The sequence below is a fragment of the Colobus angolensis genome, unplaced genomic scaffold, assembly GCF_000951035.1.
Source record: "Colobus angolensis palliatus isolate OR3802 unplaced genomic scaffold, Cang.pa_1.0 Scaffold71, whole genome shotgun sequence".
NCBI classification, from domain to species: Eukaryota; Metazoa; Chordata; class Mammalia; order Primates; family Cercopithecidae; genus Colobus; species Colobus angolensis.
In genome coordinates this window covers 1,249,196-1,275,228 of record NW_012120821.1, presented here as the reverse complement: position 1 = coordinate 1,275,228, position 26,033 = coordinate 1,249,196, and the positions used below count along the sequence as shown (strand labels likewise).

Genomic DNA, 26,033 nt, shown 5'->3' with positions numbered 1-26,033 from the left:
TGCTGAACAGCGAGTGTACCTGTCTGATTCTTACTTTGGAAGCTTCCTCTCAGGGGTGTACTCCACCATGTGAGGTTTGGGGTGTCGGTCTGCCCCTAGTGGGGGATGTCTCCCAGTTAGGCTACTCAGGGATCAGGGACCCACTTGAGCAGGCAGTCTGTCCCTTCTCAGATCTCAACCTCCATGTTGCGAGATCCACTGCTCTCTTCAAAGCTGTCAGACAGAGTCGTTTGCGTCTGCAGAGGTTTCTGCTGCTTTTGTTGTTGTTGTTGTTGTTATTGTTGTTTCTCTGTGCCCTGTCCCCAGAGGTGGAGTCTACAGAGACTGGCAGGCCTCCCTGAGCTGCTGTGAGCTCCACCCAGTTCGAGCTTCCCAGGGCTCTGTTTACCTACTTAAGCCTCAGCAATGGCGGGAGCCCCTCCCCCAGCCTCACTGCTGCCTTGCAGTTAGATCACAGACTGCTGTGCTAGCAATGAGGAAGGCTCGGTGGGCGTGGGACCCTCCCAGCCAGGTGTGGGATATAATCTCCTGGTGTGCCCCTTTGCTTAAAGCGCTGTATTGGGGTGGGAGTTACCTGATTTTCCAGGTGTTATGTGTCTCAGTTCCCCTGGCTACGAAAAGCACTTCCCAGGTGAGGCGATGCCTCGCCCTGCTTCAGCTCTGGCTGGTCGGGCTGCAACAGCTGACCAGCACCGATTGTCCAGCACTCCCTAGTGAGATAAACCCAGTACCTCAGTTGAAAATGCAGAAATCACCTGTCTTCTGTGTCGCTCGCGCTGGGAGCTGGAGACTGGAGCTGTTCCTATTTGGCCATCTTGCTCCGCCCCCCTAAACTTTTAACATTGGCAAACAATATTGTCAGCAGATATACATACTGGTAGTAAAAACTGTAAATAAAAGTAAGGAAAGGATTACTATAGAAGGGTGGTTAGCCTATAGGATAGATGATGGGAACTATAGTCAGACAGGGACCTTGACAAATTTCTGGTATGTCAACATTACTTGATTTTTTGACCTGGGTAGAGTTAAGATGGTGTATTCACTTTTTAACTGTTAAACCATACATATTTATATTATATTATGTACTTTTAGATATATATGTGATATTTCATTGCTTAAAAAACTTAAATCACGTGACCATTTTCCTGTTAGATGTGTAAGTAAGTATATGTCATCTCAAAACCCAGGTTATATTTCTGAAAAAACTGAAAAGCAGTTACAAAGAAAGCTGACTTGAATGCACAAGATAAAATGATGGCTATCTTTAATACAGATTTCATAGCAAAAAACAGAGGTCTTTCTAAAATATTCACTTAAGAGATGAGATGTACTGCCCTTCCCACTCAAAGTGGGACAGGGTTTTTCTACTCTACTCAGCCCTCAACGTCATTCTGCTAGCACTTCAGTAAGTCATACCAAACAGTTTACTGACAAACAACACTGTCTGCATCAAAATGTTCCACTTTAATTCCAATAATAGGAAAAGCCCTCTTTCAAAATAACTAAGAAACGCTTGTAGAACAATATTGTTTGTAGATAATCATAATCACCATAACTATCACATATATAGTGCTTACCATTAACTAAGTCCATTACATGTTATTACCTCATATAATACTCAGCACTCTGACATGGGTATTACTAGTGCCCCATTTTATATATGAACAAGTTCAGTTACAGAGAAGTTAAATAATTTTTCCAACTAAAAAGTAGAAAAGTTTGCATGGGAATGAGAAAACCAAATTCATAAATAATTTTAAAAAGCAGAAATACCAGCCAGGCACAGTGTCTCACACCTGTAATCCCAGCACTTTGGGGAGCCAACATGGGCGAATCACGAGTTCAGGGGTTCAAGACCAGCTTAGCCAACATGGTGAAACCCTCTTTCTACTAAAAATACAAACAATTAGCTGGGCATAGTGGCGTGTGCCTGTAATCTCAGCTACTCAGGCAGCTGAGGCAGAAGAATCGCTTGAACCTGGGAGGTTGAGGTTGTAGTGAGCCAGATTGCACCACTGTACTCCAACACTGTGAGACTCCGTCTCAAAAAAAAAAAAAAAAAAGGTAGAAATACCACATGATCTCACTTATATGTGAAATATAAAAAAGCTGAACTCATATAAGTGAAAGAACAGAATGGTAGTTGCCAGTGACTGAAGGACAGAAGGGGATTGGGAGAATTTTGGTCAAAGTATACAAAATTTCAGTTAGATATGAGAAATAAATGCAAAACATCTATTGTATAAAATAGTGACTATAGTTAACAACATATATTGTATTCTTAAAAATTGCTAAGAGTAGATGTTAAGTGTTCTCACCATAAAAAAATGCATATATTAACTCAACTTAGCCATTCCACAATGTATACATATTTCAAAACATGTTGCCTATGGTAAATATATAAAATTTTATCAATTAAAAACTTTAAACATGTTTTAAAAAATAAAATAACTGAAGCCCTATACCACGCAAAATAAAATAAAACTTCCATTTTGTTCCTCTTTATATCTCTTTTAAAAAAGAGCAGAAATGCATATGTGGGGCACAGTTTAAAGGTATGTTCTTAATGGCATCCTTATGTTTTCATTTAGTTAAATTCAAACCTAATAATCCATAGAGTGTATATCAGAGACACAGTGGAGCTGGAAGGATAAGCTTATGCCACTCCCACAATTTATTCTTTTATTCACATTCAATAAACATTTACCAGCAGCTTAATGTGTACAACCTGTGTAACAGGCACTGGATACAAAGACAAATACAACATAGTCCCCCACCCATAAGAATCTATAGTATGGGAAAGAGACGAGAACATATGTAAGAGTACATCAGAATTTACCAGAATCCCATACCTTAACCTTGAAGTACAAAGATTCAAAGTGATATACTTCTTGGCTGATTCTAATTATGACCTCATTCTGTAGCTCACTGGTTCTCAATGTGTGCTCTTGGACCAACAGTATCACTATTGCTTACTATTTAATAGAAATGCAAAATGTAGGCCCACTCCAGGCCTACAAAATCAGAAACTCTAGACGGGGACCCAGCAATCTGTGTTTGTTTGTTTGTTTGTTTTCTGAGACGGAGTTTTGCTCTTGTTGCCCAAGCTGGAGTGCAATGGCACTATCTTGGCTCACTGCAACTTCTGCCTCCCAGGTTCAAGCGATTCTCCTGCCTCAGCCTTCCAAGTAGCTGGGATTACAGGCACACGCCACCAAGCCAGGCTATTTTTTTTTTCTTTTGTATTTTTTAGTAGAAACGGGGTTTCACCATGTTAGCCAGGTTGGTCTCAAACTCCTGACTTCAGGTCATCCACCCACCTCAGCCTCCCAAAGTGCTGGGATTACAGGCATGAGCCACCATGCCCGGCCCAGCAATCTGTGTTTTAACAAACCCTTAAAGTGATTCGAATGAATGTTAAAGCGTTAGAATTACTGTTATGGTGCCACCAACATCAAGGGACCATAAATGAAAATGAGTTCTACTAGACACAGTGAAATTCACCTGTCTACTCTTAGATTGTCCCAAACTATAACGGCCATTTGGATTGTTCCCAGGCTCCAGATACATTTTTCAAGAAAGTCCAAGGAGATCTAGTAATACCAGGGGTTCCAGAAGGACCTAGAATCCAAAATCATGAAAATGACCCATCTAGTCCCACCAAAAGTCATAGCATCACAACTTATTTATAACTAAGGAAATTCTAAGTTACAAATTAGCAACACCTGAATTAAACTACCATGTTTCTTCCTAACAAATCATACAAGGTTACTAAGATTAAAAATAAAACATTCCCAACTACTTATTACCTGGAATCTGAATTGGGATGAAATAAAATTTATTTTAACAAGGCAAGTTCAGGATTTGAATAATTCAAAAAATTAAATTTGAAATATTCCACGCCCTAGTTTCACTTATAAAGACAGGATTATCGAAATAACCATTTGTTACTTCAAATGGCCTCTCTTCTTATAATCTTACATAAATTTAAAAACTCAATTTCCAACAGATTTTAAATCCATAAAAAGTGGTCCAAAGCCTTAAAGGAAAATACTAAAAAGGTATGTAATGTATTGATTCCTGTTTTATACTTAATCAAAGACTGATTATGATATTTCAGACTCAGTTGTCATCGGCCGGGCAGGGTGGCTCACGCCTATAATCCCAGCACTTAGGGAGGCCAAGGCGGGTGGATCACGAGGTCAGGAGATCGAGATCATCCTGGCTAACACAGTGAAACCCCGTCTCTATTAAAAATACAAAAAATTGGCCAGGCATGGTGGCGGGTGCCTGTCGTCCCAGCTACTCGGGAGGCTGAAGCAGGAGAATGGCGTGAACCTGGGAGGCGGAGCGTGCAGTGAGCCGAGATCCCACCACTGCACTCCAGCCTGGGCTACAGAGAAGACTCCGTCTCAAAAAAAAAAAAGAGAAAAAGAAAAGAAAAGAAAAAAAAAGACTCAGTTGTCATCTATTTCTGACTCTAAATAAGGTGAGAAACACTTAGATAAGTGTATAAAGACAATTTAAAGGAAAAAGGTACTATATAGTACATCTGTAAGTCAAAAGGATTCCTTTTTAAATGTCTACCCAAATCAAGTAATTTTAACTGTCCCACTCCCAAATCCAGAAGTGCACCTTCCCTTTCAGATTGGCCAAATGTAGACGGACTGCTTTGGTTTCTCAAATTATTACCAGGATAAATCACTAGCGAGTTTCTTTACCTTTTTACTTTGCACAATTTTTTCTAACTACTTTTTGATAGTTTTAGTTTGAATAAAATGTTTACACAACCACCAGAATCTTTAAAAACACAACTTTATAGGTGAATGTTTTATATTAATAGAGTAATGAACTTGAAAGAGTCAATGATCTGAATGGCACCAACACAAAAGGCCATAATGAAAATGCAGAGGTATCTTCTACGTCATCATCTTCAAAATGCTGTGGATATTAATATCTATCCTTGCACATTATCCCACCACAGATGTACACACATGCACATGTATACACACACGCATCCCTATTTTTAAAAATAAACTACTATGGATTTACTGTCTAACTGCTATGACCCACATCATTTCTGACATACTTTAAGTATGAATCACATTTTGAGGGATAAGCACTAGGTTAATACTTCATTACATAAAGTATGTAAGCTATCTTTAAAATTGCTTTCTTAAATCTTCAAAGGGTCATTTCAGGTCCTAATATCACCAAATTTATAAAATGAGATGCATCTACCCTATGTCCTACATTTTTATTTAAAAAGCTACAACAGAGAAGACCTGAAATAATTTGACCAAACAAGAAAAAAGAAAATCCAAGAGAAACAATGCCCAAGGAATACAATTTAAAAGGTTCTAGTAAAGCTTACCTCTTTAGGGCACTGATTTTTGCAACAACTGAGGAGGTTCTTTTCATTTACATCAGCTGTGGTTATTTTTCTAAAAATAAGAAAGTTGGATGACATTCAAACAAAAATCCATTTTATAGCATAATTTTTCTAAAAATAACTCATAATTTCAAACATATCCATAAAATTATCTTTTTTCCTCAAGAAATACTTTAATTCTCTGTAACAATTATCTTCAAGTTACTTAATTGTTCTGATAACTCAAATCATCCAGCCCTTTACTACTAACAAGTCAAATGCCAAAAGTGTAATTGCTGCAAGAAGTACAAAACACACACAAAATATCATCTGGGCCTGGCCTCTCTTTAATAGTTTCTGTAACTATCTTTCCCTATAGATTAAATTCATAATTACAATTGTTCTTAATGCCCCTACATAAAAAATTTTAAAACTAATTATTTAATATGTTCAAATTGAGGAATTTAGGTTATTTGATGAGAAATAAAATTAACTTATTTAAAAAGCTTGGGTAAGCTATTAATATTAGAAATTAATTCATTGTAGGCCAGGTACAGTGGCTCCAGCCTGTAATCCCAGCACTTTGGGAGACTAAGACAGGCGGATCACTTGAGGCTGGGAGTTCGAGACCAGCCTGGTCAACATGGTGAAAGCCCATTTCCACTAAAAATACAAAAATCAGCCAGGCGTGATGGCGCATGCCTGTAATCCTGGCTACTCAGGAGGCTGAGGCATGAGAATTGCTTGAACCCGAGGCAGAGGTTCCAGTGAGTCAAGATCATGACACTGCACTCCAGTCTGGGTGACCGAACAAGACTGTCTCAAAAAAAATAAAATAGTAATTCACTTCAGATCTGATCATTTTAGAACACTCTGCACTTTAAAATGCTTTTATATCTCAGTGAGTAATTCAGAAAAAAGTCACAAGCACCAAGGAATAAACCTACTTTCCAATAGACACTGCCTAAGTCAGTAAACTAGTGACAATCTAAAACTCCCTATCATACGCATCTCACTTTTCTCTCTCTCATACCTTTTTCCTCTTTTCCTTTATTCTGTATTTTCTTGCTTTTCCTATTCTTGCTTTCACCAGACATAACTGCCAAAATATACCATAAGTTCAGTCTCCTTAATGTTAATTAAAACTATTATCTAAATAGTCATACTAAATTAGCTATAAATATACTCTAAGATATTTCTTGGCAAAGTTTCACTTAATACCACAAAGTTTTTATGCTGGCTCTATTAAACACTACTGCATTTTTAAGATTCTTCCAAGCAGAATATTCACCTCTGAACTTAAGAGTTAACATTATTTTATTCCTGTTACTCTATACTTAGGAATAAATTAAATTTTCAAGGTCTGTATCTTTTATATCCAAATTCTACAGAAGAAATTAACATGAAGCAGAAAAAGACTATGGCATAATAATATACACATATTGATTTTCGTCCACAGTTCTTGGCTCATCACTCCCACAGCCCCTGTTATTTTTCCCCAAGGCATGCCATTAAAACTAAAAATATAGCCTTCCTCCGCCTTTCTGTCTTGAGCAGGCCATAAAGAAATTCTCTGACCTACCTTGTCTGATTGTAGGTCATAAGACCCCATTTCAGAAGCGGTCCTGTCCCATACTCTGGAAGAAGGAATGCTTCACACACAGGCCAAAAAGAACTGAAACAGGCCTTGTTGAGTTTCCCCACTCGGTCTATAGTTATTAGATCAAACCCTCTGTCCAGTCACACTTCTACATGAGTGTCCGTACTTCAATCATGCCTATCCAATGAATTCTCCATAAAGGCCCAAGAAGATAGGGTACAAAAAGCTTATGAATAGCTGAACACAGAAGTTCCTGGAGGGTGGTATGCGAATGGTGGGGCAGGGGTAGGAATGGAATTGCCATACCCCTTCTTTCATCCCTCACTCTATGTATCTCTTCATCTGTATACTTTGCAATATCCTTTATAATAAACCAGTAAACATAAATAAGTTTTTCTCTGAGATGTGTGAGGCACTGTAGCAAATTAAACCCAAAGAGGGGGTTGTGTGAACCTAAACTTGAAGCCAGTCAGTCAGAAATTCCAGAGGCCTGAACTTGAGACTAGTGTCTGAAGGGGAAGCAGTCTTGTGGGACTGAGCCCTCAACCCACAGGATCTGACACTTTGTCCAGGTAGTCTCAGAAATGAATTACAGGACACCCAGCTGGTGCCTGCTATAAAAGTGACTGTTTTCTTTTTGGTTGGAAGAAACTCCCACACATCTAGTCACAAGAGTCTTTTGTGTTGATTATTGTGGTTTAAGAGCAGAGGAAAAACAGTTTGTGTCTTTTTCCACACAGGACTAAAAGGAAAAGATGACTTAAATAATTCACTGAATTGAAAGCAAATGAAATTATAAGAACTGAAGAGATAGAATTCTATATTAAAACTTATACTTTAATATGTATTTAAGAAAAAAAATCTGTAGTGCTGAGGTAATGGAAGCCACCTTAATCCAAATACATCCACATGTCCCCCTCAGAAAACATATAGCTCATTAATAACAAATAAAATCACTAAATCCCATGACTGCAGCACAACCAGAAGATTTCTACAAATTTCTACAAACTTCAAATTACCTATAACTAGGAAACAAAAAAAAAAAACTTCTGATAGAGCTATTTCTCAAGCTCCCAATGCAAGTATTTTCATAGAGCTAGTGGAGTTCTAAAAAAAACTAAATGGAAAAGAGAAGAGGAGGCTGAGCTAAAATCACAACAGAAAAAAGTCCCCATAAGTAGGAAAACCCTGAAAATATCCCAGTAGACCACAGCACTAACTAAAGGGAATGGATTTTAAAAAGCACACAAGGCTGGGTGCAGTGGCTCACGCCTCTAATCCCAGCACTTTGGGAGGCCGAGGCAGGTGAACTGCCTGAACCCAGGAGTTCAAGACCAGCCTCGGCAACATGGCAAAACCCCGTCTCTACAAAAACACACCAAAATTAGCCTAGTGTGATGGTGTGCACCTGTAGTCCTAGCTACTAGGAAAGTTGAAGCGGGAAGGTCACCTGAGCCTGGGAGGTCAAGGCTGCAGTGAGCCGTGAGTGTGCCACTGCATCCAGACTGGGAGACAGAAAGACACTTTGTCTCAAAAATTAAAATTAAAATTAAAATTAAATAAAATAAAGTAAGTACACAAGATTCAAGTAGGCAATCTTGGAAAGGCAACTCTGGGAAGAAGGTAAAAAGGGAAAGGCAGACTTTAGGCAGACTTCTTTAGACCCGGCAAAAGAAGAAGGAAAATTTAGGATTTTGCAAGACCAAAGAAAACAAAAGTAAAAGGACACATAACTCCTTTCCTCTTCTCAGCACCACCCTAAAACGTCAACCATTTAAAAAACTGTATTTTCCCACACTGAGAAGAGAGTGGTCATCAACTAGAAATCTTATACTAACCTCTGTCCGAAAACATAAAGATATATAATTTACATCTATAAAAACTACTATAGAAAATAAACAGAAAATGACATCCAAAGCCCTTTCACTGATGAAAATTCCCTCCTGTATCTCTCACCCAAAAAAAAAAAAGAAGTACAAAGAAGAAGAAAACTGGAACATAATATTCCAAACTGAATTAACTATATGAGACACCGCCTGTACAGAAGCGTTAACCTAGCAGACCTGACCGCTATCTTTTGAAAGGCCTCCTTGTAAGACTAGCCCTTGGCTGGTGCTTGGGAATTTGGATTTCAGGAAGGTTCCCACCATTCCTAGAACTGATGAGAACAGCTGACTATGTCTAAACTGTTTGTATAAATCAATGGTTTATGTTGAACAGTTTCTTTCCCTCTGAGAGCCCTGAACTCTGGTATGTACCAGGTGAGGCTGCCTATGTAGCCTTCCCCCAATAAAAACTCTAGGTGCTCAGTCTCTAATGAACTTCTCTGGTTGGAAGCATTTTACAAGTGTTGTCACAACTCATTAATGGGGGAATTAAGTGCATCCTATGTGGCTCCAATGGGAGGAGACTCTGGATGCTTGGGATTGCTTTCCCCTACACTTCACCTCATGTGCCTTTTCCCTTTGCTGACTGTGCCTCCTACCCTTTTGCTGCAATAACTCATAGCTGTAGGTATAACTATATGCTGAGTTCTGTGAGTCCTAGCAAATCACCCAATATAAGCAAGGTATAGGGCCCTTAAATATACTACCACCTTAAGTCAGAAAAGCAAAACCTAAGAACATAATAGAGAAGAAAAAGAAGAAATGAACAAAGGTTGAATAAATTTAGGGGAAAAAAAATTAAGATAAAATTACATCAGAAATAAAAACTAAATTACAAGGTGCTCATGGAATAACATATTTACAGAAGAACATACTTGAATCAAAAGTTAATAAGGGTCCCTGAAATGAGGCAGCAAAACAACCTAGATGATAAAAATGAGATTTAGAAAAAAGTGTCAAAGAAGTAATTGAGTGAAATGGGAGACAGAAAAAGAAAATCCAACATATATACAATTGGTATCACTAAAAAACAAAAAGAAAATAAATGAAACAGATCTGGTATTTAAAACTATAATCCAGGAAAATAAAAATACTGAACTTATATGTTAAAAGGGCTAATCAGGTACCTGGAAAAATTTATCAAAAATTATTAACCCTGAGTCGTACCTTAATAAAAACATTAGATTTTAAAGATGGAGGAGGAAGAGGAGGGAAGTGAAGGAGAAAGAAACAACTTTAGGGGTCCCAGGCAAAAAAGATCAATTAACTCGTAAGGAAAAGAGAGATTGGCATCAAATTTCTCAAAAGTAAAATATAAACGAAAGCAACATAGAGCAACATTTCCAAGAAATTCTAGGAAAGAATACACCAATAAAAGACTTTTTATACAGTTGTAAATGCTACAGCAAAACATTCTTGAAACATGCAAGGGAATGTTTAAGAATTAAGTATTCAGGGAATACTATACTCACAAGCTCTCTTGGGGAAACTACTAGAGGATGCACTTCATTCATCCAAGAGAAGACTGGGAAATTTCAGCAAAAAGACTGATGGTTGAAATTTAAAATTGAAAATCTAAGAAAAAAAGGGCTGGGCACAGTGGCTCACACCTGTAATCCCAGCACTTTGGGAGGCCGAGGCAGGTGGATCATGAGGTCAGGAGATCGAGACCATCCTGGCTAACACGGTGAAACCCTGTCTCTTTAAAAATACAAAAAAATTAGCCGGCGTGGTAGCGGAAGCCTGTAGTCCCAGCTACTCAGGAGGCTGAGGCAGAATGGCGTGAACCCAGGAGGTGGAGCTTGCAGTGAGTCGAGATCGTGCCACTGCACTCCAGCCTGGGCGACAGAGCGAAACTCCATCTCAAAAAAAAAAAAAAAAAGAAGAAAAAAAGGTCGGAATGATGTTCTGAAAAAGAATAAAGCATGCAACTAAACAATGAGAAGAGGAGGAGAGAAAAAAAGGCAAATAAAATAAACTCACTGATTGTCATACAGTCTTAAACGAGAACCAGGTGATAAAATTAAAAGCTCCAAACCAGTTAGTAAAAGATGAAAGAAATAAGGGTCTAAAGGCATTAAAAAGGTACAAATAAAAAGTAATCAACCACTAAATGAAAACAAACCTTAACAGGAGAAACTTTTAAGAGCAAAGAAAACATATCACATAAAGAAAAAGTAACATAACATAATACAAACAGTAATCATAAAGTAATAATTCAGAGCTAAACCAAAGATATTAGTGATATTAAAAATTGTTAAAGGACTTACTTAACTTGCCTATTAAAATGAAAAAGGGGATGCATAAGAACTCAAGACAAAGGTATTAAATGTGACAAAGGAAACCTTTCAATGCTAAGAGCCAAAATTATTAAAAATGCTGTACAACATGTAACAGCTTAATCATCTTTATAAGCAAAAATCTACAGCAGATGCAAAGACACACAGAAACACACTAATAGGCTAGGCATGATGGCTCACGTCTATAATCTCAACATTTTAGGAAGCTGAGGCAGGAGGGTCTCTTGAGCCCAGGTGTTTCAAGACCAGCCTGGGAAACATAGTGAGACCACATCTCTACAAAAATTTTTTTTTTTTTTTTTTTGAGACGGAGTCTCGGTCTGTCGCCCGGGCTGGAGTGCAGTGGCCGGATCTCAGCTCACTGCAAGCTCCGCCTCCCAGGTTCACGCCATTCTCCTGCCTCAGCCTCGGGGTAGCTGGGACTACAGGCGCCGCCACCTCGCCCGGCTAGTTTTTTGTATTTTTTAGTAGAGACGGGGTTTCACCATCTTAGCCAGGATAGTCTCGATCTCCTGACCTCGTGATCCGCCCGTCTCGGCCTCCCAAAGTGCTGGGATTACAGGCTTGAGCCACCGCGCCCGGCCCAAAAAATTTCTTAAAAATTATCTAGGCATGGTGGTATGTGGCTGTAGCCCCAGCTACTTGGGAGGCTGAGGAGGGAGGATCACTTGAGCCCAGAAGTTCAAGGCTGCAGTGAGCCATGACCACACCACTGCACTTCAGCTTGGCCAATAGAGTGAGACTGTCTCAAAACACAAAAACAAAACAAAAAGAAACACACTAATAATACAGAATTTTAACACAGCATTTTCAATATAAGACAAAGCTACTGTATTAAAACATGATCCACACACACAACCCAAATCTTATATTCTGATTTTTAAGATATTGTATCTTCTCAAGCACATGGAACATTCACAAAACTTGATCACCTTATTTTACAAAGGAAGCATTGTTAAGTTCCATAAATTAGAAAAAAATTACAAACACATGCTCTGATCACAACACAATAAAACTAGATCTTATATTTTAAAAATCTTGAGCATAGGAGGAAATACAATGTAAAAATATAGAAAGTCTCAAATATAAAGAAAGCAGTACACACATGAATATATAGAATATACCTAAAGCAGTAAATAATCCATAAGCTTTAAGCACATCTATGATAAAAATGAAATCATAAAAATAAATGAATTAAATTCTCAATTCTTCTTAAAGAAATTTAGAAATTTCTTTTTAAAGGAAATAATAAAATAAGAGCAGAAAAAAATGTGGTAAACCATAAAAGAACAGTCAATCCAGTTAATCAAAATCCTAGGTTTTTTAAAATAAAAAAATTTACTACCTGACACTCAAGAAAAAGGAAGAAAGCAAAAATATTCAAAATAAGAATGACAAGGGGAAATCGTAAAACAACAACAAAATTTTCATCACAATAAGCAACTACTTTACAAACCTTTATACAAATAAATTTGAAAAATCTAGATAAAATAGATAATTTATAAGGAAAATAATAGTTTCCCAAAAATGACCCTATAAGAGAGAGAAATTTTCATTACAAAAAACAGAGAAAGTTATCAAAAACAACACACACATACCAGGCCCAGATGGTTTCATAGAGGAATTCCATAAAACCCTCAATGACCAGTTAATCCCAATGATACTACATAAAGTATTCTAAAGCAAAGAAAACCAAGGAAATAGCCAAGTTTATTATATAAAACAAATGTAATGTTGATACCCAAATCTGACAAAGACAATACAAAATTTAAAAATTACGGACTAATACAATTAACGAACATTTTTTAAATCCTAAATATTAGCTAATCAAAATCAACAGATCCAAAGATTAAAATGTTATGATTATCTCCACAGATGCTAAAATATCATTTGGCAAATTCAGCATCCAATCCTGATTTAAATATACACACACACTTAAGAAAACAGAAATTGTTGGATAGTCTCTAACGTGGTGACAAAGCCAACATCTTACACAATGTAGAAATACAGGAAGTAATTCTTCTAAAGAAACACAAGGCAGGGCCGATACTATTTAACACAGGACTGGAGATGTTAACCGATGATAGGAGATGAGAGAAATCAATTATGAGGCAAAAGTATTGTAAAGAAAGACCAAAACCCCAAGGAAAAAAAATATGCGAAGGACGTCAACAGCCAATTGACTAAAATAAATTTAAAAATGGTCCTTATCAAAACAGAGAGCCTAGAAGTAATGATACACAAGGAGCAAAAAGCACACCAAGTGGTTTTTAAATATCACTGTCCATTAACAAGGCCCTTAAAGAAATGTCTGAGTCCTGGGCTAGGATATGTAAAGTACAAAATGAGCCTGGGACATTTTCATTAGCCAGAAAAAAAAAGAAAATACTAAAACAAAGATGGAAACACATCAAAGGGACAAGAGAACCAGTTTAAAGACCCTCCCATGGGCCTTTCATATTCAATAAATTAAACATCAAAATGATGGCAAAGGAATCCACTGGTTCATGCTAGTATTAACATACAAGGTGGGGCGAGCTCTTACAGTAAAATGTCAATTAAAAAATTTAGCAGATGGAGTCAGAAAATTCCCACTTGGCAACTTCTTATTTGTTTTATAAAATACACTTGGTTATTTCCTTGGGTTTCTATGCTGTAGGATACTTAATATAGTATCATTGGGATTAAATGGTCAAGGGTTTCATTAATGAAGCACCTGGGCACACATGCACATGTGTGTTGTTCTTGAGAGCTTTTTCTATTTTCCCAAATGTTATCGTAGTAACAACTGATTTATAACAGAATCATCAATGGATGCTAAAATTCATGGGTGAAAGTTTGATGAGAAACAAGCTATATAAACAAACAGAATGCAGGTGTGAGACTGCTCAAGTTCATCGTTACCATCCATTAATAATGCAAAATTGCCCTCTAAATTCCCCCTACAAAATTTCTAAGACTAAAAATTATAAAACTTTATTTTTGAGATTTCAACAAAATAACTTTAGTATAAGAAAAGAATAAAATTTGTCTTCTACAATTTAACAAAGCATGAGTCTAGAGTTTAGGGAACAAAAATGTTAGCTAATATGAACAGGAATTTTTCAAAATGTAATTATGCTAAAAAATATGAAATAAAGTAATATTCTCAAATGAAACTTGAGTAAAATACATTTACAAAAAGCTCACTTTACGGACTGGAGTGAAACAGCCAGGAGAGTTAAGTGGTAAATTATATCATTATTAAATAAAAGGGAAATTTTTTTCTTCCATCTAAATAATCCATAAGCAAAAACTAGCATTTTTTTAAATAAAGAAAACATACTGATTTGCTCATATCCTAGTGTGATAGGTGCTATAACAGCAACGCTTGTAATAAACAAAGGCCTATCTTTTAAATCCATAAATTAAAAATTATGCCTAAGTAGGCTGGGCGTGGTGGCTCATGCCTGTAATCCCAGCACTTTGGGAGGCCAAGGTGGGTGGATCATGAAGTCAGGAGTTCAAGACTAGCCTGACCAACATAGTGAAACCCCATCTCTACTGAAAATACAAAAACTAGAAGGGTGTGGTAGCACGTACCTGTAATCCCATCTACTCAGGAGGCCAAGGCAGGAGAATTGCTTGAACCCAGGAGGCGGAGATTGCAGTAAGCCAAGATCGTGCCACTGCACCTCAGCCTGGGCAATAGAGCAAGACTCCATCTCAAAAAAAAAATGCCTAACTACTGGCATAACTCAGAGGTATTGCAGGTTCAGTTCCAGACTACCCTGATATAGCGAATATTACACTAAAGCAAGTCACACACATTTTTTGGCTTCCCAGTGCATATAAAAGTTACATTTACACAATACTGCAGTCTACTAAGATGCAATAGCATTACATAATAAAAAACAATGTATATACCTTAACTTAAAAATACTTTATTACTAAAACCTACTAACACTCATGTGAGCCTTCAGTCAGTCTTAATGTTTTTGCAGGTGGAGCATCTTGCCTAGATGTTTATGGCTGCTGACTGATCAGGGTGGTAGCTGAAGATTGAGGTGGCTGTGGCAATTTAAAAAAATAAGACAATAGAGTTTGCTGCATCAATCGACTCTTCCTTTCAGGAAGATTTCTCTGTAGCATGTGATGCTGTGTTTCACAGCATTTTACCCATAGTAGAACTTCTTTCAAAATTCCTATCAAAGCTGCTGCTGCTTTATCAACTAAGTTTGGGTAATATTCTAAATCCTAATCCTTTGTTATCATTTCAGCAATGTTCACAGCATCTTCACCAGGAGTAGATTCCACTTTCTTTGTTCATCCATTAGAAGCAACTTCTCATCTGTTCAAGTTTTATCATGAGACTGCAACAATTCAGTCCCATCTATAGGCTCCACTTTTAATTATAGTACTCTAGCTATTTCCACCACATCTGCAGTTACTTTCTGCACTGAAGTCTTGAACAAAGTCATTTATTAGGGCTGGAATCAACTTCTTCCAAACTCCTGTTCCTCTTGACATGAGTGTTCTTAATGACATCTAGAATGGTGACTCCTTTCCAGAATGTTTTCAATTTACTCAGATCCATTAGAGAAATCACTACCTATATCTGCATGTATTTCTCAAAAAATTAGACCTGAAAGTTGAAATTACTCCTTGAACCATGGACTGCAGAATGGATGTTGTGTTAGCAGGCACGAACACAACATTCATCTCCTTGCATATCTCCATTATAGCTCTTGGGTAACCAGGTATATTGTCAATGAGCAGTAATATTTTTAAAGGACTCTTTCTGATCAGTAGGTCTCAACAGTGGGCTTAAAATATTCAGTAAACCATACTGTAAATAGATATACTGTCATCCAGGCTTTGTTGTTCCATTTAAAGAGCACAGACTAGATTTAGCATAATTTTCAGAATGGTAAATGAGTACTGGCTTCAATTTAAAGTCACGAGCTGCATTAGGGCCCTAACAAGAGAGCTGGCCTGTACTTTGACACTTTAAAGCCAGGCACTGACTTCTCTCTAACTATGAAAGTCCTAGATAGCATTTTCTTTCAATAGAAGGCTGTTTTGTCTACATTGGAAATCTGTTATTTAGTGTAGCCACCTTCATCAATTATCTTATCTAAACCTTCTTGGATAACTTGCTGCAGCTTCTGCATCAGCACTTGCTGCTTCACCTTGAACTTTCATGTTATGGAGATGGCTTCCTCCTTAAACCTTATGAACCAACCTATGCTGCCTTCAAATTTTTCTTCTGCAGCTTCCTCACCTCTTTCTGTCTTCACAGAATTGAAGAGAGTTAGGAACATCTCTAAATGTTGTGGCTGCTTTGATCTTCTATCCAAACCACTAAAACTTTCTCCGTATCAGCAATAAGGCTGCTTTGCTTTCTTATCATTCTGTGTTCACTGGAATGAACTTTAATTTCCTTTAAGAATTTTTCCTTTGCATTCACAACATGGCTAACTGTTTTGGTGCAAGAGACCTAACTTTTAGCCTATCTCAGCTTTTGACATGTCTCTCTAAGCTTAATCATTTCTATCTTTTGATTTAAAGTCAGACATGTGACTTTTCCTTTCACTTGAACAGTTAGAGGCCATTGTAGAGTTATTAATTGGCCTAATTTCAATACTGTTGTTTCTCAGAATAAGGAGGTGCAAGAAGAGGGAGAGAGATAGGGGAACTGCTAGTGATGCAGTTCAAACACACACAACATTTATCAATGATTCACTGTCTCACAGAAGTGCAGTTCATGGCACCCCAAAACAATTACAATGGAAACATCAAAGATCACAGATCAGAGATTATCATAACAGATATGAAATGAAAAAGCTTGAATATTGTGAGAATTACCAAAATGTGACAGACACAAAGTGAGCATATGCTGTTGAAAAAATGGCATTAACAGACTTGCTCAATGCAAGCTGACAAAAAACTCCAATTTGTAAAAAACTCAGTATCTGCCAAGTACAATAAAGTCCAATAAAACAAGGTGTGCCTGTATATACAAGTCAAATTTTGATTGAACAAAATTCTAATTTGACATAGTCAAACTATCAGGTATAGGAGTATTTCTTTAATGTTTTTAAAAGCAGTGAAACCATTTTTTTCATAACAAAATCTTATACAGAATCCCAAAATGGAAAAAAACCACAATTTCCCTGTTTGAATTCAGGATGAAGTATCCAGAAAGTGTAGTATTCTACATGTCTTCCTTCCAGGTCTCTATTAGAAAATCTAGGCATCTATAGTTTAAGCAAAGTACACTATAAATATGGGTTCTTAATTATAAAAAGATACCAATTCAACTAATTGTAATAAAATAAGAGTTTTTTTTCAGTCTACTTACCTACATTCCACATATAGGCTTGTGATCTTACAGTGACATTTTATTCTAAGCATCTGAACACAAGGTGGACATTCTCCAGGGTGACATGGCAAAATACATGGGTGAAGACAACCTAGTGGCCGTGACTTGGAGCACCCTTCCTCACAACGAAGGCATTCTGGGCCCGCCTGAAAAATAGCATGGAAATAAATCACCTAAGTACAAGGTAAGCCTAACATTTCTATATGTTAGAGTTATAAAATTTATATATCCCATTAAAATAAAGTACTTCTGCAGCTCTTAGAAACACAGTTAATCAAATGGTACATGCTCTCATTTATCTTAAAAATATTAAAACTAAAGAATAGCAAGATTGTCAATATGACTATTATCCATATAGATTTGTTTTGCCTAAGAGTCTCACTAAGTCAAATTGCCTCATTTTCAAATGAACCTTAAAATGAACTTGACTATATAAAGTATCCCACTAAAAATGTAAATTGCTTCCTAAAGAATAGTCAAAGACAGAAAAAAAATACACAGTAAAAATGTTCATTGATTTCTATACAATAATCAACACTGAACTAAAGAAATCAATATGCTGTTAACACATAAATAAAAATTCCAAAGCACTAAACAGTCTGGAGGTAATTATCTCACTTTGCCAAAGAGAAACACATATAGAGTGAAAAAATAATGACCAGTAGTTTTTATTTTAATGCACATCAATGAATTAAAGTTACATTTTACAAATAAATGTACCTCAATGTAACTTAACAAGGCACATTTTTTCTAGTGATTTAATAGTGTTAAATCCCTTTTCTCTAGTGATTTAATAATGTTAACTAGTATTACAATCTACTAAAGAAGGTTAAAAATACTTATTTCAGGATATTGTTTGTTTTCTCACATCATACTTGAGGTAAAATAAGAGAGCTATATACATGGATACTAAATCTTAAAGGTCAAACATTTTTATTACCATTCCAAAGAGAAGCCATGATTACAACAATTATTATGATAAAATTCTAAGCTATTTTTTGACATATAGGATTAAAAAGAAATAGTGTTTCAAATTATAAAAATATTATTTTATAAATAATTTTATTTTTAAAAAGCATATTCATTTATTCCACAAATACTCAACACTTATGTGCTGGGAATTGTTCTTGGCACTGGGAAGACATGAGATAGGCTCCTGGAACCTACATTTATGTGAGGAGGTAAAGAACATAAATATAATGTCTTCGTAACTACTCTGAAGAAAGATAAAGCAGGATAAGAAAGAGTGATGGCAGCAACAAGAAGGAAACCTGACTGATAAAGATCACATGTGAATAGAAATTGAGTTAAATGAGGGAGAGAGCCACCAGAAAGGAGAGTTCCAGAGGAAAGGAACAAATGCAAAGGCTCAAAGAAAAAACAAATGTGGAATGTTCAAGTAACAGGATGAACAGAGGCAGAAGTGAGTAAGCAAGAGAGTGATGAGTAGTCAGATGAAAGTTGGGAAAGATCATTACTGAGCCTTTATAGGCCATTGAAAAGGATTTAAATTTTGGTCAGAGAGCGACTGAAAACTACCAAAGGATATGGAGCAGGAAGATGATACTTGATTTACATTTTTTAAAAGATTATCTGGCTGATGCAATAAAACAAAGTGAGAGTAGAAAAGTTGGTTAGGAAATTACTGCAGAAACCTAAGTCAAAGGTAATGGTGGCTTAGATGAGGATGGTAGAGGTACAGGTTATGAGAAACTGTCAGATTCAGGATCTATTTTGATGATAAACCTAACAGGATTATCTGTGGGAAAAGGACAACAAAGACAAGAAAGAAATCAAGCATGATTCCTATGTCTTTGATCTGTACAACTGGGTAAAATTGGTAAAATGACTTTCTGAGATGGGAAAGACTGAGCAAGTATTAGGCAGTGAGTAACAAAATATGCAAAGAGAACCAAAGTTAACATAAAGAATTTATTTCATTTGCTCTTCCTATGTGGTACACCTACAAAAATCTTCTATTTAAATAACATGAGTAGAAGAGCATATTGGGCTGGGAGTTAAAAGATCAGGCATAGTACTTTCTGATTTGCTACTCTCCTGTTGCAGAATCATGGACAAGTCACAGAGCTTCAGTTTCTCTATTTGCAAAACAAAAAGTATACTTAGAATATGAGCTCCTTCCAGCTATGGGGGAAACAAAACAAAACAAAAAATCACAGAATCTACACTAGCTAAGCTATTTTCCTGGATCACTTCCAATATCAAGTTCTATCTTCTAGGAAAGACTATCTTATTTAAGAAACACAGCAAGTCCATCTGTCAAATATCATATGCAGTTCTCATTTAAAAAGAAAAACAGAAACTTTAACCCAGGAAGCAATTTGGGGATTATCCACAATAAATCTCTAATAGTCACATCAGCTTTGAAAATAAGCTTTTTCTGACTCACTTCATATTCTGGAAATCTGGAAGAAGGAAGCCACAGAGCAGCTACACCCTAACTAGTTAAAATGATTCTGTATCATTATTTGTTAGTTTGATTTTATAATTCTAGTATCCTTTTGTTTTATCATGAGTACATTTTTGACGGTCAAGTCATGGATCGATGAAGAAATTATACGCAATACATTTATACATATGCTTGCACATGAAAAAGAAGAATACCTATGTTGTCATGTATTATAAATTGAAGACAAAAAAAAAACCTAACGATGCAACTAAAATTTTCAATAACACAAGTCATATTAATAATTTAAATAGTTGTAAATTCAATGTTAATAATAAAGTGACACTTAAATTTTCTGGCCTATTTCTCATTTAGACACGAGTATTACAACTCCCTATAGAACGGAAGTCTGGAAAAAAATTATTTTACAACTAAAGTTTAACACTAGCTACATTTGTTTTTCCTTGTAAGATGACAATTTTTAGAGATCTTTGAATAGCTGAGTTCTCAAACACTTGTAAAATGCTTTTAGTTAATTATACACATAGAAACACTGCTCATCTGTGATGCCATTTATTTTACTTTCAACAAAAGATTGGGAATTTATTTAAATTTATTAAAATTATGAACAACATCCATCCTGTGTGTCAGGTTTGAAAACTAACTTAGAGTAAATGCTCTAAACTCAGATATGAACAGAAAGAAATGGAGGTGATACTCTTACCTACTATCTAAGAAGATACATAATCTATGTATTTTTATCATAAAACCATATCCTATGTATTAACACAGGTACAGTATGTAAAGGGTTCCACATTAAAAGGCACATTATTATGAGCTGGAATAAAGATACAGAACTATACACACCAAGCTGTTTAAGGCCAGCTGTCTTAGGAAAGGCAAGGAAGGAGAAGGGATGAGGGCAAAAAAAGAGGAAGGAAGCTAAAGCAAAACAGAAAAAGATTTATGGTATAACTGCTGCAAAAACATTTCAAGAATATTAAAGGCAGATACACATTCAATCTAAGAACATTACCTTGTTTTTTCCAGTGCAGCCATCAATTTTGGTTACTTTGTGGCATTCTTTCATACATGTGTGATTCTGACAATCTAAGATTCTTCCACAAACTCTTTTACAAGAGTAGGGTCCTACAGCATGGCATGGTAGTGGACTTACCTTAAAAAATAAAGGAAATCAGCATAGCACACATTACACGAACGTTTCTGGACATATTACATGTTTCCAAAATTACTCTGCTATCATTTGAGAACAAGTTTCAGAAAGGTATAATAAGTTTGCACAAATAATAATATTGATTATCAAAATCAAAGTAATCTATCAAAATAGTCCAAAGTAATGAATGCCAAGAAGCAAAACCTTCTCCTCCTAAAAGGAAAATTCAATATGATTTGGTAGTGAATGCATATCCACAGGCTAATTCTCAAATAAAGGCACTACATATTTTTTAAATTAGTAAACTCTTGTACTCTTTATAACAGTAAAAAACAACACTTTGACTTTATTATTTCTAACAAGTCTAGTAAAGTTATACTATGTAATAGTATAGATTATAAGCTTTACTTTAAAATTGTGCCTATAACTCACCTCATGTTTCCCAAGACATTCCCTACAACGAAAAAATAAAATAAAATGAAAACATTACAAATTATTCAAAAATAATATCTAAAGATGCTAACTCTACTAGCAGTAAAAAAATAAACATATATGGAGTAAGCAAGTATAGTAAAGTTACGGGACACAAAGTTAATATGCAAAGGTCAATTGATTTCCTATATAGCAGCAATGAGCAATTAGAATTTGAAGTTAAAAACATAATACTACATTAGCACAACAAATGAAATACTTGGGTATGAATTTAACAAAATATATACAAGACGTCTATGGGAAAACTACAAAATACTGATGAAAGAAATCAAAGATTTCAATAAATGAAGAGATATTCCATGTTCACAGTTACAAAGACTCAAAATTATTAAGATGTAGTTTATTTCCAATTTGATCCAGATTCAATATGATTCCAATCAAAATCCCAGCAAGTTATTTTGTATATATCAACAAACTGATTCTAATGTCTACATGGAAAGATAACAGACCCAGAACAGCCAACACAATATTGAAGAAAGAAAAGTTGAAAGATTACAGCTAGATAGGAAGAACAAGTTCTGGTATTTTACAGTTATCCTACAATGCTATAAAACTATGGTTATCTATTGTTAACTATAGTATCTATTGTTAACTATAGATAACAATAGTTACCTATAACAATGGATATCTATATAGATATCTATAACTATAGTTACAGATAACTATAGTTAACAATAATATATATTTTCAAATAGCTAGAAAAGAGGATACTGAATGTTCCCAAAACAAAGAAATAATGTCTGAGATAATGCATATGCTAACTGCCCTGATCACTATATATCACACTATATATCACTATATCACACTGTATGTACTAAAACAGCATTACATTTCCTATAAATATGTATAATTATTATGTATCAATTAAACACAGAACAGTTAAAATCCAAAACTGTTGGATTATAGAGAATATAGAGCAATATTCTCTATAATATAGAGATTATAGAGAATATAGAGCAACAATTCTCACTCATTGTTGTGAGAATGCAAAATGATTCAGACACTTTAGTAAATAGTTTGACAGCTTCTTACAAAGCTACACAAAGTCTTACCATGTGATCCAGCAATTACACTCCTAAGAATTTACCCAAATGAGCTGAAAACTTATGTCTACACAAAAATCTGCACATACATGTTTATAGCAGCTTTATTCTTAATTGCCAAAATTGGAAGCAACTAAAATGTTCTTCTATGGTAAATGGATAAATAAACTATGGTACCTTTATGCAATGGATTATTATTCAATGATAAAAATAAATGAGCTATCAATCCATGAGAAGACACAGAGGAACCATAAAACCATACTGCTAAGTGAAGAAGCCAGTCTGAAAATGCTACAAACTGTAAAATTCCAACTATATGACATTCTGGAAAAGGGAAAACTATAGAGACAATAAAAAGATATGTGGTTGCTAGGAGTTTGAGATGAGGAGGGGAAAAGAAGGTTGAACAGGTACAGCACAGGGCATTTTTAGTGCAATGAAACTATTGTGTATGAAACTAGTAGTAAATATATGACACTACGCATTTGTTAAAACCCACAGAACCATACAACACAGAAAGTAAACCCTAATGTACTCTATGGACTTTAGCTAATAATAATGTACCAATATTGGTTCCTCAACGGTAAAAATTGTATCACTAATGAAAGTCGGTAATAGAGAAAACTGTGTGGTATGGGGGCCCACATAGGAACTCTGTACTTCCTGTGCAATTTTCTCTGTAAATGTGAACACTTTCTTAAAAAATAAAGTCTATTTAAGAAAACAAACACATCATTTCCCTTTCCAGGGAATAGTTTAAAAATGGTCTAATGAAATGTGAAAAGAGTTCTCCTGTGGAGCTTCGGAGAAGTTTCCTTACCCTTAAAAAAAAAAAAAGAAAGAAAGAAACAGAAGGTGATGATGATGACACACAGAAGGCATACATATTTCCATTTCTCCCTTTGGAAACTTTCATGTCTGGGATGAGAAGTTAACAGAAAAGCAAACAGCCTGAGGTCAAAGATGACACACCAAGGATAACAAAATGGAAAGACAATCTGAGCTCTTGATGATGTGTAATTGAATGAGCCAAATTGACCAACTATAGAGCTGCTCTACTTCCAGTCTAATTATGTTGAGGGATAAATTGCACTTTTTATTTAGGTTTTCATTTAGATTTTGTCCTTTCTATTGTACAAATCCTGTTATTCCTTTTATTGAATTTCTTAAACAAAATGTTCTTTTCAGGCTATATAAGTGGAATTGTTTTCTTAATTTCATTTTCAGATTGTTTGTTTCCAGTGTACAGAAATTCCACTGGCTTTGTATAGTGATGTTTTCTACAACAGTAATGAACTCATTAAGTAACTCAAATAGTATTTTTGAGGACTCCTTAAGACTTTTCACATACAAGATCATGTCATCTGAAAATACAAATTGTTCTTCTTTATTCCAAGTAAAAAGACATTTTTAATTTCTTTCTCTAGCCTAATTGCCCTGGCTAAAAATTCCAGTACAATGTCGAAAGAGGTGGCAGGAGCAGGCATCCTAGTCTTGTTCCTGTTATTAGGCAGAAAACTTTCAATCTTTCAACACGACGTATTATGTGAACTGTGTGGGTTTTTCACAGATGCCCTTTATCAGGTTGAGGAAATTATCTTTTTCTTCCATCTTTTTTGAGTGTTTTTATCAAGAAAGTTTGTCAGATTCTGTCAAATGCTGTGCTACATCTATCAACTGCCCTTTACTCTGCTGATAAGAATTATACCAACTGGATGAGCAGTGGCTTGCTTATACCTACAATCCTAGCACTCTGGAAGGCCATGGCAGAAGGACTGCTGGAGGCCAGGAGTTTGAGACCAGCCTGGGCAACACGGTGAAACCTCATCTCTACAAAAATTTTAAAAACCAGCCGGATGTGGTGGCTCATGCTTTGGGAGGCCAAGATGGGTGGATTATGAGGTCAGGAGTTCGAGACCAGCCTGACCAACATGGTGAAACTCCATCCGTACTAAAATATACAAAACTCAGCCATCGTGGTGGCACACACCTGTAATCTCTGCTACTCAGGAGGCTGAGGCAGGAGAATTGCTTGAACCTGGGAGGCAGAGCTTGCAGTGAGCCAAGATCGCACCACTGCACTCCAGCCTGGGCAACAGAGCGAGACTCTGTCTCTAAATAAATAAATAAAATAAAATTTAAAATAAATAAGTAAATAAATAAAACATTAGCTAGATATGGTGGCGCATGCTTGTAGCCCCAGTTACTCAGTAGGCTAAGGTAGGAGAATCCCTTGTGCCCAGGAGTTTGAAGCTACAGTTAGTCAGGACTGTACTACTGCACTCCAGCCTGGGCGAGAGTAAGACCTAAGAATTATACTGATTGATTTTCTTATGTTGAATCAATCTTATATTTCTGGGATAATTCTATTTGGTCACGGTGTATAATCTTTTTACATGGTACTGGATTCAATTTGCTAGTATTTTGTGGAGAATTTTTGCATCTATATTCTTATGTGATATTGGTCTGCAGTTTTTTTTGTAATGCCTTCCTCTGGTTTTAGTATTAGGGAAATACCAGCCTTGTTGAATTAAGTTGGGAAGTGACCCTCCTTAAGTGAAAGGATTGGTGTTAATTCTTCTTTATACTTTTGGTATAATTCACAAGTGAAGCCATCTGGTCCTGGTTTTTCTTGGTGGTAAATTTTTTGTTACTAATTCAATCTCTTAGTAGATTTTCTGTTTCAATCTCTTCAGATTTTGTTTCTTCTTGAGACAGTTTCAGTAGTTTGCTGCTAAGAATTTCTCCATGCTATTAGTAACCAATAGAGAGTTGTAGTGGCTATACTAACATCAGACAAAATTGAAAAATTGTTGCTACACACAAAGGACATTTTATAATGGTAAGGACCTCTGAAAACTCTCTCCTTACTGACATTATTATACCTATCTTGAACCTCGTTATTTTACAAACAAACTGAAAAGGTATATGACTTATTCATAGAAGAAGTTAGTGGGAAGCATAACCCTAAACTCAAGAGCCATTACTCTAGGAGACGATCTGTTTTAATACACACAAACACACACATACACCCCCCCACACACACATCTTCCAGCAACATATTCCAGTCAAGTAAGAAAGAAAGACCATTGTAAATCTAATTTCATTTTTTAAACCTCTAGTAAACATGACTTAGTAATTCCAGGCAGTTTTTCTACTGTCAAATAATATTTTATCCAAACTGAGATTTCAAGCAAATTAACTCAATTAAATAAGATAGACATGTATGTCAAATAATCTTAATATAAAACAGACTAAGGGCCAGGCACAGTAGCTCACACCTGTTATCCTAGCAATCTGGGCGGATCACTTGAGGCCAGTTTGAGACCAGCCTGGGCAACATGGAGAAACCCCAGCTTTACTAAAACTACAAAAATTAGCTGGGTATGGTGTGCA

General features: G+C 35.9%; 1 protein-coding gene across 3 annotated transcripts in view; it reads right to left on the bottom strand.

The window, feature by feature from the left end:
- The window catches only part of NFXL1 (nuclear transcription factor, X-box binding-like 1), a 74,759-nt gene that overhangs the window by 17,297 nt on the left and 31,429 nt on the right, over positions 1–26,033 (bottom strand). For all 3 annotated transcript variants that reach the window (XM_011927323.1, XM_011927321.1, XM_011927322.1), the window contains exons 16-19: positions 21,535–21,556; positions 20,965–21,105; positions 17,501–17,667; positions 5,375–5,444 (exon numbers count right to left, since the gene is read on the bottom strand). In XM_011927323.1, coding sequence (XP_011782713.1) covers positions 5,375–5,444; positions 17,501–17,667; positions 20,965–21,105; positions 21,535–21,556 — 400 coding nt within the window. The remainder of the gene's footprint in view (positions 1–5,374; positions 5,445–17,500; positions 17,668–20,964; positions 21,106–21,534; positions 21,557–26,033) is intronic.